Below are 17,249 nucleotides of genomic sequence, written 5' to 3' on the forward strand. Positions count from 1 at the left end.
GAGGGGACATTCCTTCCCTTGTTGACAGTCAAGTGTAATAAGTACATGTCTTCGCTCAATCATTATAGACCATAGAATTGTATTCTTTAATTAGCATGTACTGTTAGCCCTCCTTTCCTTTATGGGCCATTTTTTTGTCTTTTACAGACCAGCAGAAATGTTTTCCTTCGGTTCTTTTTCTTGAATTCTTTTCTTTCTTTAATTATTTTCTTTCCCTCTCTCTCTTTCTGCAGTCAAATGTACTCTTTATTGACAATATTCCTACCAGCCCAAGCCAGCTTTTTGTCATCCCTCTGTGTTAGGCAACTTCTTTCAAGTTTTCCCTTTTTTCCACAGGCGTCAAGGCAGCGCGCATGCGCACGACGCCCGCCGGGGCTCGGGCCGCTGTGTGCCCAAGGCTGCGGCATCCCTCCCGGTTGCAAAGCTGAGGTTTAAAAAGTCATGCCAAGCAAACTCGGGGCGTGTTAGGGAGCTGCGAAACCCTGCGATGTGTTGGGATCGGCTAGGGGAATATGCAAGGCGAGGAAGGCTTACCTTCAGACTACTTAACTGAAGAACGAATTTCCTCTCTTAAAAAGAAATAAAATGCTCTAAATCATCCTAGGAGCATTATAAAAGTGTCACTGTGACAGGGACACATTTTTTGTGGGGGAAATTCTTCAAACAAACAGTTTCATCCCTCACCCGCCCTGCCAAAACAATAACCCCTCGGGGGCGGAGGGGAGCAGCAGCTTTTCGGGGGGCGGCTCCGGCTGGAAACTCTCACCAACATCCAGAGTGTTAGTGACCCCAGAACCGCGAACTGCGTGTGCTGGAGTCGGGGTGCCACTGCAGAGCTGGCGGGGGAGGGACAACAAAGGGACAGGGCTCCGCTTGGGTGACACCGGGCTCTGCGTCCGCTCTCCGCGCCTCGGTCACTAAAGTACGATTCATTCAAAGTCTCCGATCTGAAAAATGTTATGTCAGAAATGAAGCCAAAGAAGTGTTTTGGTTTGGTTCGTTCTTTTAATGCAAATGCCAACCTAAAACGATTAACATTAAAAGAGGTTAAAGACCAACAAAAAACACGCATTAGTACTTGATTGTACACCACATTACAAGTACACAGGCTTGAGGATTATTTTTTTTTTTTTCAACTAATATAAAAACCAACAGAAAGACAAGGTTGACTACACAGTGTTTTAGGAATGGCTCGGTATCATCAGTACAAACACACATTTTAAAAGTGCACATTTGTAAAAATAACCATAGAATTGAAACGTTTATAAATATTTATTGTAAAAAAATCCAAATATTAAAAATAAATAGTATGTTCAAACACACAACAGAACATTCCTTCATTGCCAAACATGTGCTGAAGGAAAATATGGAATATAAGAAGTCTGGAAAGAGATACAGCATATCAACACTGAAAAAATTTTTTTTTTTTTTTTTTTTGCGAGCTACATTTTTCAGAGGTGTTTCTTCTCTGTACAGTTCACAAGGAATGTGGTGGGCTTTCCCATAAATATGACAAGATCCAGGATTAATAATAGCAATAATAATAATAATAATAATAATAATAATACCCACTCCACTGCAGTTTGACTCGGTCTTTACTAAGGAAAAGTCCCATTCAATTAATGGGGTTGCTTAGAACGGCAGGATTGGGCTCAGATCATTCTGTAGCAACTAAACCAGAAGTACACTGATGAGTTACAACTTCAAGGAATTCGTGTTACGAACAGAGCATTTAATGATCTCCAGTGAGAAACTACTAAATAAACCTTGATCAGAGAATCATTTCAGTATACACCGTGATGTTTATAAAATGAAGATACAAAAGGGATGCAGTTTGACTATCTTTACACTTACGGACAATAAAACATGAGAGCATATGGAAGCCATCGCTTTGAATGCGTTAACAACTTCGATACATTGCAGTATATACATGCTTAATAGGTATTCGGACTGTTAAAATGATCAAAGCTTTTACTCTTATGTCTACGCTCATGCTTTCACTCTACTGGAAAGAGAATGTTTGTTGGTCACATACTGGTGTTAATGAAACCCAACGTTTCTGCCTTCTCCCAAGAATCGCATTCTGTGCAGCACATGTGTAGGAATAATTTATTAGATGGAAAAGTTCAGAGGATAAAATGCAAAAAAAAAAAAAAAAAGGACATAATTTCAACTTTAGAACAGTAAGGTCATACAGACATCTATGGAGACCTGTACACAGAGTTTCACACAGCCACATATATCCAGATGTATGTCTATACACAGGATTCGATAGTTTGGTATTTTCTGCACCCTCTGGGCCCCTAAAGTTATCTTTAAAAGTTTGATTTTATCTCTTTAGAAACGGTTTAAAGCTAACGGGCAGGGTGAGTTTGACAGAGAGGAGAACAAATCGCTGACAAAGAACCTTTTACGTTTCATCAGCGTTGTTAGGACGACGAGCAGGAATTTCTCAGATAATAACTCCCACTTCAAAGATTTCTCAGCTCAATAGAAATTGGACCATCCTTTTTATTCAACCACAAGGGCTGGCACTAAAGACGACTCAACTGTTTGAATTTTTTTTCATCGTGTTTATTTTTCCCCTATTCACTAGGGTACTTGGATAAAATAAACAACAAGACAATTACTGGAACATGGACTTCTAACTTTCCCGGGCCCATGGCCCAGCGCCCATGGCCCCGGCCGTGCGGGTGTCAAGTTCCCCCGCACCGCGGAGCCTCCGCTCACGGCCGCGCAGCGCCGGCCGGGCAGGGCGGGGTGGGAAGGGGGGCACGGGCAGCTCCCCCCCGGCCCTCGTCCCGCGTTACCGGGTCCTGGGGGACTTCCATCAGCACACCTACTCCCTGGGGCCGAGGTAGCCCAAGGGCGTCTTTCGGTCCCCGTCCTATCTTCCCCTGCGAGGTGGGGGGGTGGAGAGGAGAGGGAAGCACTTCTCGGACTTAGTGGCCGGGTTTGGCGAGAAGCTGGTCAGAAATGCTGGGGAGAGGGGACGGGAGCTTGCCCCGAGCCTGGCTGGTAGCCCCTTCCTTTGGGGAGAAGGAGAGCGGGGCTACAACGCCTGAGCGGAGCCCGCCTCGGGGGGGGAGGGCGAAGCCCAGCAAACCCCAACTCCGCCGGAGTGCATTAGGTGGAGGAAGTATATCTATAGCGGGGAGCAGATTGAGTGTATTAAGCTAGCATGAAACCAAAGGTCAGTGCAAATGTATCTTAATAGACTGTCTCAAATGGAGTGTGCCTCCTTTGAAGGCCGCTTGCTATTGCTCTCCTCATTACCATAGCGATCCTAACGTGGCATGCTGATGCACCATAAAACTCACACTTTCAACCCCAAAATCAGGCCCTTTGAACAACCCGAGCTTGATTAGACCTTTCTCCTTTTCTTTTCCCCCTTAAAAACCATTTCCTTGCCTTTAGAAACTCGCCCTCAAATCCCAAACGCATTCTCTGATCCCGGCAGAAAGCAGAAACAAAAGTGAGCTGAGGCGACGGTTCAAGCGGGCCTTTTCTTCCTGACAGTCTTATCCATTTTTATTATGGTCTGGAACAAGTGCCCTGTTCGCGTGGGTTTTGTTTACCGGAAATTAAATGAAAATGATTTAGTTCGTGTCAAACAAAAATATATACTTGTATACACAAGAAAAAGGGCCTGTTAGACGTAAATATTATGTCCTTAATGAAAAGACTGGACGGGCTCCAGACTTCGCCTTTCACTATTTAAGTATGACTTGCCTATTGCCATAGAAATCCTAACTTACCATGAAGATTCACCGTTGTGAAGAAATACTTCTTTGTGCGAGCTTGCTTTGATGTCTAAGGCATAAGATTCAGGCTTTCAGCTGCGTCTGTCTAGATTACCTTGAGAGCAACGGGGTAGACATCTGTAACAAGCAAATGAAAAATTAAAGGTGATTAGCCTGCACATCCAAACACTTCTGTAAATAGAGAAATAAAGAAATAAACAGATCTCAGGACACGATGGAAGCACCCTCCCTGCCCGCAGCTGGCTTCTGTACCTCTCGGTTTCCACGACACAGGTCTCAGGGGCTGCAGAGGGGCACAATTCTCCCCTAGTTTAGGCTCCTCTCTCGCACATTGCTCTCCCCTAGGTATTTTCCTACATGTATCTCCCGGTACCGACACGCTGTTGTCGCTATTCGAGGCGTTTAAACGCAAAAGTTGTCGAGTTTGGGCGAGTGGAGAAGGGAACCCCGATTTGGTGCCTTGGGAGAAAAACAAAGCTGCACCAGGGGAAGGCGTTGGGCGTGGGGGTGTTTTTAGCCACCGACCAGCGATTCCTTTTCCTGTAGCTTTTATATTTATACATATATACATGTACGTGTTTGTGCATGTGTGTACAGTTGCACACACACACTAACCCCAGTCACCCGGGTGCAGAGGTGATGTAGCAGACGCGAGAAGATGCGGTTATCGCAGCCTTCCGTCTGCACTCAGCAAGCCATGGAAACCTCTTCCAGCAGCCCATGCTATTTATTTGCCTATACTATCTGGTATTCTTAAACATCATTAAAGTAATTAAACCGGCACCATTCGGCAGTTTCAAGCTACCCCAGTGGAGGGGTTTGTTTATCTATTTTGTTGGGATTTTTTTTTTCCCCTCCTCCTTTCTTTCTCTGAGCCAGAGCAGTGAACCCTGTGGGTTTGTGTAGGGTCCAGCTTGCAGCTCTCGGGCGGGATGAAGATGCTATAGCCACGTTGCCGGACCGGTACAAGAATTTATCCCAACGGGGACTATTCGCAGGGCAAACGCCGTGGAGCAGCGGCCCTGAGTCCCCGCGCTGCTGGGGGCTGCCCGACCCCGGCCCCGGCCCTTGCCGTGACGTCAGCGAGCGGGCTCTGCCCTCACCCTCCGCCCCCCCGGGAGCCCCAGCGCCCACGGTTCAACAGGAGCCACGCTCTGGGGGGGGGGGGGGGGGGCGGGCATGTTTGGGTATTAGAAGTCATTACCAGTGGGAGCTAAAATGGACAGTCAATCATCGCACCCCCCGGGCCTTTCTTTATTAGCGGCTACAGGGGGGGAAATGTATATATATGTATATATATACACACACACATATATATATGTATTTATATGCAGCAACAGGGAAAAGTAAGGAGATTCTTTACAGAAACTTCCATCGAACGGGTTAATTAATCAAAGAATTTAATGGATCCATTTTGTACAATTCGGTAACAAATAATAGTTTATATATATTTCTTAAAAACAACCCCAAAACACTCTCGCAGAAAATAGTGGGCGAACAGAACACGGCAGCACACAGTACTGTTGACAAGAGAAAATCTGTACAGCCAAAATCTGTATGAAACCACTTTGGTCCTTCGGGGTGGGGAGGGGAAGGGAAGGGGGAAAGGAAAGGAAGGGAAGGGGGGAAAAAAAGGAAAGGAAAGGAAAGGAAAGGAAAGGAAAGGAAAGGAAAGGAAAGGAAAGGAAAGGAAAGGAAAGGAAAGGAAAGGAAAGGAAAGGAAAGGAAAGGAAAGGAAAGGAAAGGGAAATGCAAATCAGTGGGCTTGTAAACAGACTGGAGCAAGACGGTCAGAGCCGGGGGGGTGTGTGGCACTGAGGGAGGAGGCGGCAGCACCCCGGCCGAGGCGGGAGCAGCCCTCCCGTGTGCGGGGTGCCGGGAGCGCAGGCTGGGGCCCACGCCGGCCCACCCGCGTACTCCGCAGCGCGTCGTCTCTCCCTCTGCCAAGCGCCTCACTCTGCCTCTCCCGCTCGGCCTCCCCGCGCCCCGGAGCAGCGCTCCCCGTCCCCGGCCCGGGCGAGGGCCGCCCGACGCCGCTCCGCCGCCCGCGGAGCGCCCTAGCAGCGGGGCCGGGGCTCGCCGTGGGGGCGCGGCGGCGGGGGGGCGGCGGGGGCGGCGGGGGGGCGGCGGAGCCCCGCGCCCTGACACACGTACCATTCGCTCAGGTTGGCGGCGGGCTGCGCGGGCGCGGAGGGCTCGGCGTGGGAACAGGAGGCGGGGGGCTCCCGGCCGGAGTCCGAGGAGGGGGACACCAAGGAGGGCGTGGAGGACTCGTAGCCGGAGCTGGGAGGAGGGGATTTGCAGTGCACTTTCATGTGTTTTCTCAGGGAGCTGGGGTGGGTGTAGGACTTGTCGCAGCCTCTCACTTTGCAGTTGTAGGGCTTGTCGCTGGTGTGGACGTGCGAGTGCTTCTTCCTGTCGCTGCTGTTGGCGAAGCGCCTGTCACAGCCCTCGAATTCACATTTGAACGGCTTCTCCCCTGCAGGAGGCAACGGGCGAGCACAGCCGTTAGCGACGGCGGCCGCGGGGCAGGGAGCACCCCCCCAAACCCGCAGCTTCCCCGGGCCCCTCTCTCCGGCCCTGGCACGGTTCTCCGCGGGGCAGGTCCCCTCCGGCCACCGGCCCTGTCCTTCCCCGCCCGCCCCGCCGAGCTCCCCCGCCGCCGCCGCCGCCCCGTGCCCACCCAGCTGCGCAGCCGGCTCTGTACCGGGAGCGCCCTGCCCGGCCAGCTTCTCCTCCCCCTTCCCCTGCCCTGTGTGTCAACGCGGGGTTCTGTGCAAAAGACAAAGCCCCAAGATAAGGAAAACTCAGAGGCCAAGTGCTCGTTCCGAGCCAACAACGTGTGTTGTCCCCGCAGACTCCGATGTCCTGCAGAAAGAGCGGTCAGTGATGTATCTCTAGGAAGGTTTTCACGTTAAATACATTTCTCACACTCCCCTAGGTGCAAGTGGAAATATTATTCATAACCTGGCTAGATCACATCTCATCTACTCCATTCTTGCACTGATTACAATCCCGTGGAAGATCCGCATCCCCCCTTTCCCTGCTCCCCGGCTTGCTGATACCGTGTGTTAAGGCACAAAATCTTTCAAAAAGACATTGATTGTGGGGGGGCAAAACGATAGAGATTCAGCAGGAGGATGACTAGGCCGGCGCACGGCACTGTCGTGAGAATAGGATTCCCTTTTCATTTGAACCTACTCAGTCATGGAAGGAATTGCAATCGGGATTAATTTATCTGGTAATATGATAAGTGACGTTAAGCATAATAGAAATATAATCGTGTTGCTGGAGTTGTGTGAAAGTTTAGCCTCGGATCGTGTGGACCGAGCATGATATACGATATATAGGAGGTTTTCAAGGAAACACGCCACAGCCAGCTTCGGGACGAAATGATGACTACATTGTTGTATCTGATAATAGTAAATTGCAAAAACCTGCTCGCCACGGAGTGCCCGGGTCCTGCACCCACCGAGTATGAAAACAACCTCCTCATCCGTCCAAAGCGGAAAAAGTATCAGGGCGCAGAAGACACCACAAATAGATACGGCCGAACCTTAAACGTAAAGTGCAAACAAAGCCACTGTGTTCAGCATCATGGCGTATGTGGTCGAAAGGACTTCCAATACTTGTAAAAGCTTCCAGGTTTTGCTTTTGGGTTTGGTTTGTTTGTTTGTTTGGGGTTTTTTTCCCCGAATTTGTTGGTGTCCCCCCCCCCCCCCGTTTGTCACCATTAAATTTCGGAGGGACGCAGCCCACCTCGTCCTCAGCTGCGAACAGAGGCACATAAAGGAAGGCATTCCAAATATTTCACATGAATGCACTTTATGCAAGGTGGGTGGGAAAAAGCTCATGGCTCCGCGTTTAAAGTGTGTCTTTTCCGCACTGTAATAATCAATGAAGAGCTCCCACATCCTGCACCGCTAACATTTGCACAGAGAATGGGTAAATACCTAGCGTTAGAGGGAAAGGTGGAAGAGGTTAAAAATAAGGTCTCCTAGAAAAAGATGCGGGTCCTGTAACCAAATACGGTCGACGTAGAGCGGTGCATATGCATTGACACACGCACGCATATAATCAAATTACAGTTTCCACGTAAGGAAACAATTTGACCTTCAGCATCTGAGTTGAGACAACAAATCAAGGATATTAGCGTAGTACAAGCGAGCAGTAAGTTAGGAGACCCCAGGGAAAGCCGTCCTCATAAGCACTCTGCTTGTGCAAAGTGAGTTACATTCAGGTAAAAGCGGGCTGCGGCGCATTCCGCTTCCCCGAGAGTTGAAAAATGTTCAACTTCGCTTAACGCCCTGAAAGAGCCACTGAAAAGTCCCTCCGTACAGTCAGGTTTCGAGTGGGAAGAGGGCAGCATTTTCTCAGCTGCCCGGTTTGCATTCTCTGAACGCCTCAATAAAGAGGAGCCATCCGAGCCATTTGCAAGTATTCCTTTCGCGAGAGCAGGTTTTCTTACGTGGAAATCCCTACCCGCCAGGGAGAGGACATTTACAGGTCCTGGCTGCCGCAGCCCGGGCACGGAGGTGCAGCCACGCAGAAAGTTCCCCGGGCGATGGAGAAGCGCAGGATCTCAACCGCCATTTTACCCCCACACTTGTAGCTGGGCAAAAGTGTTCAGTGAAATTCAGCTTGGAAATTGTGGCATAATCCCCTGTCTCCGGGAGTGGATTAAGGTATTTACCAACTTCTCCGGGGGGGTTGGAGGGGGGGGGGGGGTGCGGGGGAAGCCGGAGGTGGCGGCCCCCGGGGCTGCGGGCGAGGCGCGGGGGCGGCGGGGGCCGCCCGGGAGGGAGAGGGGCTCCGTCCCACGCCTCGCACTATTGTTCCTGGCCCGCTGGGAAGGAGGCGAAGCGATCCCTTGCCCGTCCTGCTCGTCCCGCTGCCGCCGCCTTAACGGCCTTATCCGCCAACCTGGAAAATCCGCACATCGCCAGAAATCCCTTTGCCTGCTCCCCAGCCTCGGAGAAATCAGAAGTCATTAATATTTGAGGAGGCAATAATTTTCCTGTTGAATCTAGAACTGTCTTCATGAATAATTCGTAGCGAGTTCTATTAGGGTTTCAGAAACATTGCGTTTTTGACAACTTCTGGGTGTTTAATAGAAACGGTGGAACCATAAAGGCCCTGCAGGAGTTTTCACAATACAGCAATTAATCACCGGGAAAGTTAAAGCGAAAAGTACAGACGCGCGGAATGATGTTTAATAAACGCAAACCTCCGATCTCGGGTTCGCCCTGAGCCTGCCTCTCCGATGTAGGTCAGTTTTCCCAAGAATTTAACCATTTTCTGCTTCAGAGACTTCAAACAGTGAGGCCGTTAAAGAGCAGTAAAAGTTTGTTTACTTAAGAAAAACACTGTCATTAAGGGATGAGCTCTCCCGGTTAATGGCTGTACCTGTGCTGATCCGACAAGGAGCTGGCTCGGATACAAGTTATGTGACCCGGGGACACTCCTTTCTCCTCGAAAAAGGGGGCCGAGAAGGCAGCAGAGAAACACGACTTTGCTCTCGCCGCCCCCCCCCCGCACACAGACGAGCTATTCATAGAGCGATGGAAAAATAATTAGGTGACGAGTGACGGTCGCTGTAAAATCTCTGTGCTATGTTTAGCCGATAGCGATACGAAATCAGTGTACGTTCTGCATATTATATCATGTCGAGTTATATCATAAAAATGGAACTCCTGGAAGGTCAAGCCCTGCACCAAGCATGGGGGAAGGGGAGTTTTATGAACTGGAAGGCGAAAAAAATCGTTTGGCTGTAAGCAGATCTTACGATAGGATTATGTAGTTTCCCTCGCAGTGCATAAGGCTGTACAGGAGAGAGTGAGAGGTGGAAAACCCTACACTGGAACAGATTAAATTTTCCAAAAAGGGTTTATTTCTTATCTTCTTCTTCAGAGATGGGGGGGAAAAAAAAAAAGGGAGGAAAAAAAAAAAAAGCCACCGCTACTGACTACAAACACCGGCTGCTAAACTAATTAATACAACTTCACAAGATGCTCCTGGAAGTGTGAAAACTTTTTACCTGCAATTTCAATAATAATAAATGTTTTCCTGGCCGGAAGAGTTCAAACATAGTTTTGCAAGATCTTCCATCGAGTTACTTTATTTTCTCTTAGCTAGAACTAACAGATGTTTCTGACACATGTCCCAATTTCGCTTAACAGATCTGCAAATGACATTTCAAAATGTACAGGCCGAAACAATGCCGGGTTTTCTTCTTTTTTTTTTTTTTTTTTTTCCCCCCTCCCGAGAATCAGAACTTGCAGCTCCCCATATTTGCGAATGCAGAGATTCGTTGGACGGCAATGCTCATTAAAAATGTCAGTGTTATTCAGATCAAACATTTGAAACTCCCTCTGCCCAAAACAAAACTGTTGAACGAAAAGGTCGCAGCTGTGTTATTCTCACAATGTTCGAGCAGCAGCATCTCAGCGACATCAGTCAAAACTGACTAGACAAGTTGTAACTTCTATTGTTCACTTTTAATTTGTGAGCTTGCACAATGATTTCATTTTTTCCCCAACTACTTTAAACTGCCAAAAAAAAAAAAAATCCTCTCCTGTGTGAATAAGCAGAAATAGTAGCTATATCACTCGATATTTACACAGCTCTGCACACATAAACATTACAGCAGCCTCTCCGCAAAATCCGAAAAAAAAAAAAAAATAGATGAGAATTCTGAGATTTGTTCTCGCTCTCCTTTTTCCTCCCCTTTTCTCCCCCCCTCCCTCCAAACGGTAAAGAAGCAAACAAATCTGAGAATTTATTTTCCAGAAGTACTTGGCGTGCATTCAATAACAACGCAAAGGATACATTAAAAATAAAATAAAGCAAAACAGTATGCTGAATAACACAGAGAGATAGTAAAGAGAGCTTTACATACTGACCTGTATGAGTTCTTTTGTGTATTTTGAGATTCTCTGATCTGGCAAACACTTTGCCACAGCCTGGGAAAGGGCAGGGGAAAGGTTTTTCACCTGTGTGGACTCTGATGTGATTTACAAGTTTATATTTGGCCTTGAAAGGTTTCCCTTCTCTCGGACACTCTTCCCAGAAACATATGTGATTGGACTGCTCGGGTCCTCCAACGTGCTCCACCGTGACATGAGTCACCAGCTCGTGCATCGTGCTGAAAGTTTTCGAGCATAATTTTTTGGGAGTCTGGTCCAACTCAATCCACTTACAGATGAGTTCCTGTTTGATGGGCTGCCTCATGTAACGAAAGAAGGCACCCGGGCCGTGGTGTGGAGCCAGATTCACGTTCAGATTCATGCCACCGAAGCTATGAAGCGAAGAAGCAGCAAAAGGATCTGTCCTGGAGGCTGGTACTTGAGTGAAATGTTCAGACCTGGCGTACATTTCTCCAGGTAACCCCAGTCTTATCTGTCCGTTTAGATGGCCACCTGGAGCTGCATGGGGAGGCTGCTCATGGAGTCCAGTGAACAGAGAGGGATTCCCAGCTTCTGAGTGGTGGTGGTGGTGGCCATGGTGTCCGGGGTAGCTACCTGTTGTTGAGACAAACAGTCCGTGGTGAGAACTTGCAGCAGGGTGCTGCTCGGTCAGCCCTGGCATGAGTGGGGCCGGCAGGTCACTGCGTATGAAGAAGTCCCTACCTGCTGCCAGAGCCTGGGCCGGGTGAGAGACGGGGTAAGGGGCTGCTGGTGACTGCGCCGGGCCAAACGCTCCCGTTTGACTAGAGACCACCTCGGCTTGGCCTGCCGGATGATGATGATGATGATGATGATGATGAAGATGGTGGTGGTGGTGGTGGAGCTGGTGGTGGGGATGAGGGGCAGGGCTGAGCTTAAGGGCCGCGGGGTGATGCTGAGGAGGAGGATGGTGGCGGTGCCCCATGTGTTCTGGCCGGAGCGGATGCGGCCCGAGGCGGGACTCGGCGGCGTGCTCCCCCGGCTGCGTGGGCGCCGTGGCGTGGGGGTGCCCGGCGAAGCCCGGGAAGCCTGTCATGCTCTGAGGGGGGTGGTGGTGGTGGTGGTGGCGAGGAGCCCCCCCCAAGTCTACTAATCTCAGCGCCGTGTTCCGCCTGGAGAGAGCAGCAGGGTCCATCACTGGGATCCCCAGAGCACCCACGCTCATTAGCTTCTAACGCTAAAAAGTCACCTGACAGCGGGAGGAGAGAGAGGGGGGAAAAAACCCCTAAACTTTTTTTTTCTCTCCCCCCCCCCCCCCGAAAAAGTTTCCCGTTCCCGCTGCCCCGGCGGCGGGGCGCACGGGCGGCGCTGCCAGCGGGTGGGCTCGGCGGGGACGGCGGGGGCTCGCTTTTGGCGGCGGCGGGCCGGGGAGGTCCCCCCGCGCGGCCCGTCCTCCCGCGAGGCCGGCGGGGAGCCCCACGCGGCGCGGCCGCGGGACGGGGCGCGAGCGGCCGCGCGCCGCCTCCGGGCCGCGGCGCCGGCCCCACCGGTCAAACAATCGCCGCGCCTTCCCATTGGCTGCCGCCGCGGTGACGTCGCCGATGACAGGTCCCGCTGATGACTGAAAGGGTTATCGCTCGATGCGACGGGGGGGGGGGGGGCGTATGTGTATGGGCGCGCGGGGGAGGGACCGCGCATGCGCCGCCGCCGGGTGTTCCCCCTTCCCCCGGCCCCCCCCCCCCCCCCCCCGACCCGCGGAGCCCCTCGGCCCGGCGTGGGGGGCACGGCGGGACCCGCGGCCGCAGCCCGGCCCGGCGGCGGGAGGCCCTGACCGGGGGAGGGGTCTTCCCCCGGGCCGCCCTGCGCCCCCGCCGCCGGGCCATTGCCGCTGGGCTGCGGCCGCGGGGGAACAAAGCCGAGGCGGGCGGGGGGAGCCCTGGGGGAGCGCCATTGTCCGGTCCCGCTGCCCTGCCCCGGGGCGGGGGGAGGGGGGGGCTTCTCGCGGGGTTCCCCTCCCCAGGAGAGCCCCGCCGGTCCCGGCCGCTCGGCCGGAGCAGCGGGAGGCGAGGCGGCCCCGCGCCCCCGCGGCGGCGGCCCCGGACCAGCCTGCGGGCCCCTGACACTTGTTGACAGCGCGGGGAGCGGGTCCTTCCCCGGCAGAACCGGCAGCTGGAGCCGCACCGCCGAGTCTCTTGCCGGGCGTACGCGTTTGGCCTGTTGCTCGGGCTATCGTACCGTGGCCTGAGCCCTGACAAAGGATTCCTGGAAGATTCCCCGTCCCCTTCCGCTCCTTCGACAAGTTTTAGCAGTTATCTGGTTATTGGCTGCCGGAGCGATGCGAGAAATCGTGATGCTTAGACTGAATCTTAGTGTTTAACCCAGAAGAGGGAGTCTCTCTCCCTTTCCCTCTCTCTCTCTCACATGCACACTTACGGAGTAGTTCCACGTAAAATCACCACCCTTGCCTTGAAGGAAAAGCATTGCAAAACATTCATGACCGACTCGGTGCTGATGCTTCTCACCCGAAGGAAGGGACATTCTCCGCAGGGATTGCGTTGCTAGTGATGAAAGTGTAGGTTAGGGTGTCCGCTGCGCGCACTGGGGCCTTGCAGGTTTAGGAAAGCTTAGGGCTTCCGCGCAGAAGGAAGCATCTACTCAAGGTTTAAAGAAGGGGATTGTGAACTTCAAAAAGTAAATGAAACATGGGAAAAGAGGAAAGAAATAGGGCTTCTGCTTCAAAAAAGGAAAACACAGCTGTAAATATCTGCCCACGGTATTACCACAGAATGCAGATCCTGACACAAAAATGACTCCACCAATAAACGCGCAGCCTTACGAAATAAAGCAACAATTAAGTCTCTATCCGTCGTGTCAAACTCTCAGCGTTTTAAGACATTGACTTGCTGTTAACTTGGCAGTGGGTACTTTACGGCATGCACGCCAGGCAAAGCCTCCAGCGCGGAATTTTGCATCGCCGTGAAAATTTAACTGTATCGGCGATCAATAGGTTTTATGTTAAGTAGTAAAACAAGAAACTGGCAAAGTCAACCCAGCTACTCTCACAACAGAAGCTACCAGGCAATGATCGGAAACTGTAAGGTTAAAGTGTTGGACGTACATAACCTCATAGGGGACATTTTTGTCACAGCTTCGCATACTCTGGGCGGGCTGCAGTTACATATTTTGGGTCTCCTTGGCTTTCACCATATTTCCCCTGTAACACAAGGCTGATATTTAGGTAGCTTGCTATAGATACATCCTTGTGTACATCCTTCTGAGTGGAGATGATGAAAAGTGACAAATGACGCAATTAGCTCTCCATCCTTACACAACATGTTTACGCAGGCATTTTAAACCACACACCATCCTCACAATATCTCAACTTTCAACTCTACTTGCTCTACGAAATGGATTTGACAGTCCTATTCATGACCATCTCAACAGGAGTGCACAGAAGAGACAAACGTTAGGAAGTACGAATCTGTTACTTACAAATGTACTGAGAGTGTGAATTCCAAATAAAGCTGCTTTCCTCATACCTCCTTAAAACACTGCATCTCTACATACTTGTTATCCATCAATTCTGACACTTCTCAGTCAAGGGAGAAGACATCTGGAACAGTTTATCAATTAAAAAAAATGTCATAACCGGTTTGCCCTAAGCTCGTTTAAAATATTGTGAGGGTTTCTCGTCAGACACTCAAGCCTCTCAGCTCGCCCCTCACTCAGGGCTTTCTCTAACTCCCTTTTCCAGGCTGTGCAGGAGAACCTGGCCCTCGGTGTCCCTCACTGTTAGGTGAAGTTGGTGTGAGCCCCGGTTGCGTGCGGGGGGGGGGGGGGAGCGGCGCGGGGGGCGGGCGGGGGCCGCCACATGACTGCGGGGAGGCGGAGAAACGGGGAAGAGGAGGGGAGCGGGGCCAGACCCGGCCAAGCTCCGCGCATCTCCCAGAATGTTTTGAAAACTTGAATGCCTGTTTGTGCAGCCCTTTGGCAGCTTGAGCTCGTACGGCTGCCACTCGAGGGGTGACCGAGGTCTCCTGCTTCTTGGCAGCGACCTGAGCCGTGTTTGACCAGATAAGCCGAGCTCTCGGCAAACTCTCAAATGTGTCAACATCAGCTTACTCAGGGCCTTCTTTTTTCGTCTTTTTTTTTTTGTTTGTTTTAAAAAAAAAAAATTTATTTCCCTTCCAACCCACCTGGCTACTGTAAGGGCATTCCCTTCTAGACTACCCTCGGGACTCATGAGCTGGATGAATCAGAGCCTTTCCAGGGAGAAACCAAGATTGCTCAAGCAGCAGAACAGAAACATCCTGATCTGAAGCTGAAACTCAGATGTCAGGGCAGGTCCATAGGACAACATTTTTATAAGATCTATAGGATAAATCTCCTCTTAAGGAAAATGAAGTTTAGAGACACTACGTTCTCTCTTTGAGTGCCAGATCAACACGAATAGACGGGCAGCTTGAGCTTGAGTACAATTTTTCCAGTGGCTGCTGCGTTCCTGCGACCCGCTCCGCAGCCCCCGACCCCAAAGCCCGCCCGTGCTGGAGGGCCGCTCGACAGAGGTGACATGTTGTAAATACGAGTCACAAGCGTTTTTCTTCCCCACTCCCCCCATCCGATCCTGCCCCCGACCCGGCTCTCCCGGGGAAGAGGTGCGTCGGCCGAGGCAGCGCCGGGAGGAGGCAGGAGCTCCGCACGTCGGGGCTGTGCCCTGGGAGAGGGGGCAGAGATGCCTCCCTGCTCCCCGTCCCGCCGTGCGAGGGGATCCAGAGATCCGCCTGCCCACACCTCGGAGGTGCGGGACCGACCCGGGCATCCCCAACCCTCCGGCCCCTGCCTGCACCTCCGGCCCGCACCGGGCGGCTGCCGGGGCCTACGGGATGGAAACTGCGCCGCACACCCCTTTGCGGTAACTCTCGGGGATGGGGACAGCCCCAGCTGCTGAACGGCTTTACAGATCCACCACCCTTCGCCTTGGTTTTGGTAGGAATCTACCCACACAGCAAGGCGCTTATCCCTATTTCTATCTTTGCCGGCGAAAGGGCTTGCTGTGAAAGTGAGGTGCAAAGCCCCAGAAAATCAGGGGCTGCTCCTGTTGTGCTCTTTGACTTGGCGCCAAATCCTGCTCACTCTTAAGAGTCGTGCTCAGCGCAAGGAACAGCTCCTGCCCTGGGAAGCATCGGGGAGAGCAAAATCTGACTTTCATCCACCCCCGTGCTCCCACTCCTGCCTCTGCGGAAGCTCCCCTTCCCGACAAGCCAGCCAGAAACTTTCCAGCCGGTGCCTGAGGGCTGGGACGGGATTCCCTGAACTCTCCAGACGGCAGGTTCCAGGGGTTACCTGTAGGCTTCAACTCCCGGACGAGAGGAGGAGAACGGATTAATCTGAAAATCCTAATATTTACTGTGAGAAAGGAGATTAAAAAAAAAAAAAAAAAAGAAGAAGCGAGGAACAGAAATAGAGAAGACTGAGAAGTCACCCCGTGCAATTCCTTATCCCCCAAACTCGCTTTGGGCAGGGAGGGATACGGGAGGCAAGGGCGGACAGAGAGGCAGGCGCAGGACCCGAGCCCGAGTCCCTGCCTGCCCCGGCAGAAGGCATTGCTCTTTGGGAAGAGGTGGTTCAAGAAAGCCTTTCAGTAATCCCAGCATCTCCTCGGAGAGAAGAGGAGAGTCCCGAGTGTCTCGGGAGCATACTCTGCTTCTGTTTCTGTTCCTCGCCCCATTCCCGCTTACGGTGACTTCTTTATTTCAGGGTTCCCGGATAATGGGAACTCAGCTACCAGATGAGGAAGGGCTTGTGCCTAGGTTTGCCTCTCACTTTTTGTGACCTAGAGCTACCCTAGGACAAGCAAATCATATGCTTATTTTAAATAGCATATTTCATTCAGTACCTCAAGATTAAGGTATTCCTGTCAGATAAGCTGTCAGTCACTAACTACTTAGACACCACATTGTGGAAGCCTGGTATCCCTGGTAAAGATGATACATATCATGTAAACCCCATCAACAAGATCAAAGTCTTCTTCTTTAATAGGATCCAATACATGTCAAACCTCATTCCAATCAAATCGTCCGTAAATGAATTCAAGATGAATATGTCATAGAATAATGTGACAGTGCAATCACATGGGGTCAGGGGTTGTTGTTTCAATGAGAGAGTCGTCAAATATTAATTCTAGAACCTCCAAATGAATAGGCATTGAGCAGGATTAGGCAGCTGCTGGTGGGGAGTTGTGTCGCTGATTTGTGTTTATGCAAGTACGTTAAACACTAAGCTGAAAAAAAAAATTGTCTCCTTTGAATTGAAAAAAAGACATATTTTAACTTACTTGACTTTTCCAGGATGTTTCTGTAAAGTCGTTTTCTTTTCCTCATTACAAGGGGAGTCTTGTGCCTCATTTCCTGACTTTGTTCCTGTTTGGGAAGAGGGGTGGAAAGTTAAGAGCAAAACCATTTGTGTGTGATATGAAATGAGTAAGGTGCTACATGACTCGGGCATCATGGCTTCAAAAAGAAAAGAAAAACCGGAACAAAACACAAGAGTTAAGCAGCAAGAGCGGGGGGAAGAGACGCTTTCTCCGAGGGAAAACTGGAGG

The 17,249-nt window shown here is 51.2% G+C and overlaps 1 protein-coding gene across 3 annotated transcripts; it reads right to left on the minus strand.

The window, feature by feature from the left end:
- Positions 1-3,757: 3,757 nt before the first annotated feature.
- ZIC4 (Zic family zinc finger 4) lies at positions 3,758-12,158 on the minus strand. 3 transcript variants are annotated; one of them, XM_075761176.1, is made up of 4 exons: positions 11,393-12,158; positions 10,667-11,284; positions 5,919-6,243; positions 3,758-3,881 (listed from the first exon to the last, which is right to left on the minus strand). In XM_075761176.1, coding segments are annotated over exons 1-4 (1,425 nt in total). In that variant the 5' UTR covers positions 11,874-12,158; the 3' UTR covers positions 3,758-3,880. The 3 variants fall into 3 exon arrangements, with proteins under 3 accessions (XP_075617291.1, XP_075617289.1, XP_075617288.1); XM_075761174.1 differs by lacking the exon at positions 3,758-3,881 and having other exon boundaries at positions 5,238-6,243; XM_075761173.1 differs by lacking the exon at positions 3,758-3,881 and having other exon boundaries at positions 5,238-6,243; positions 10,667-12,158.
- Positions 12,159-17,249: the final 5,091 nt, after the last annotated feature.

This window comes from Balearica regulorum, chromosome 9 (genome assembly GCF_011004875.1).
Source record: "Balearica regulorum gibbericeps isolate bBalReg1 chromosome 9, bBalReg1.pri, whole genome shotgun sequence".
Lineage (NCBI taxonomy): Eukaryota > Metazoa > Chordata > Aves > Gruiformes > Gruidae > Balearica > Balearica regulorum.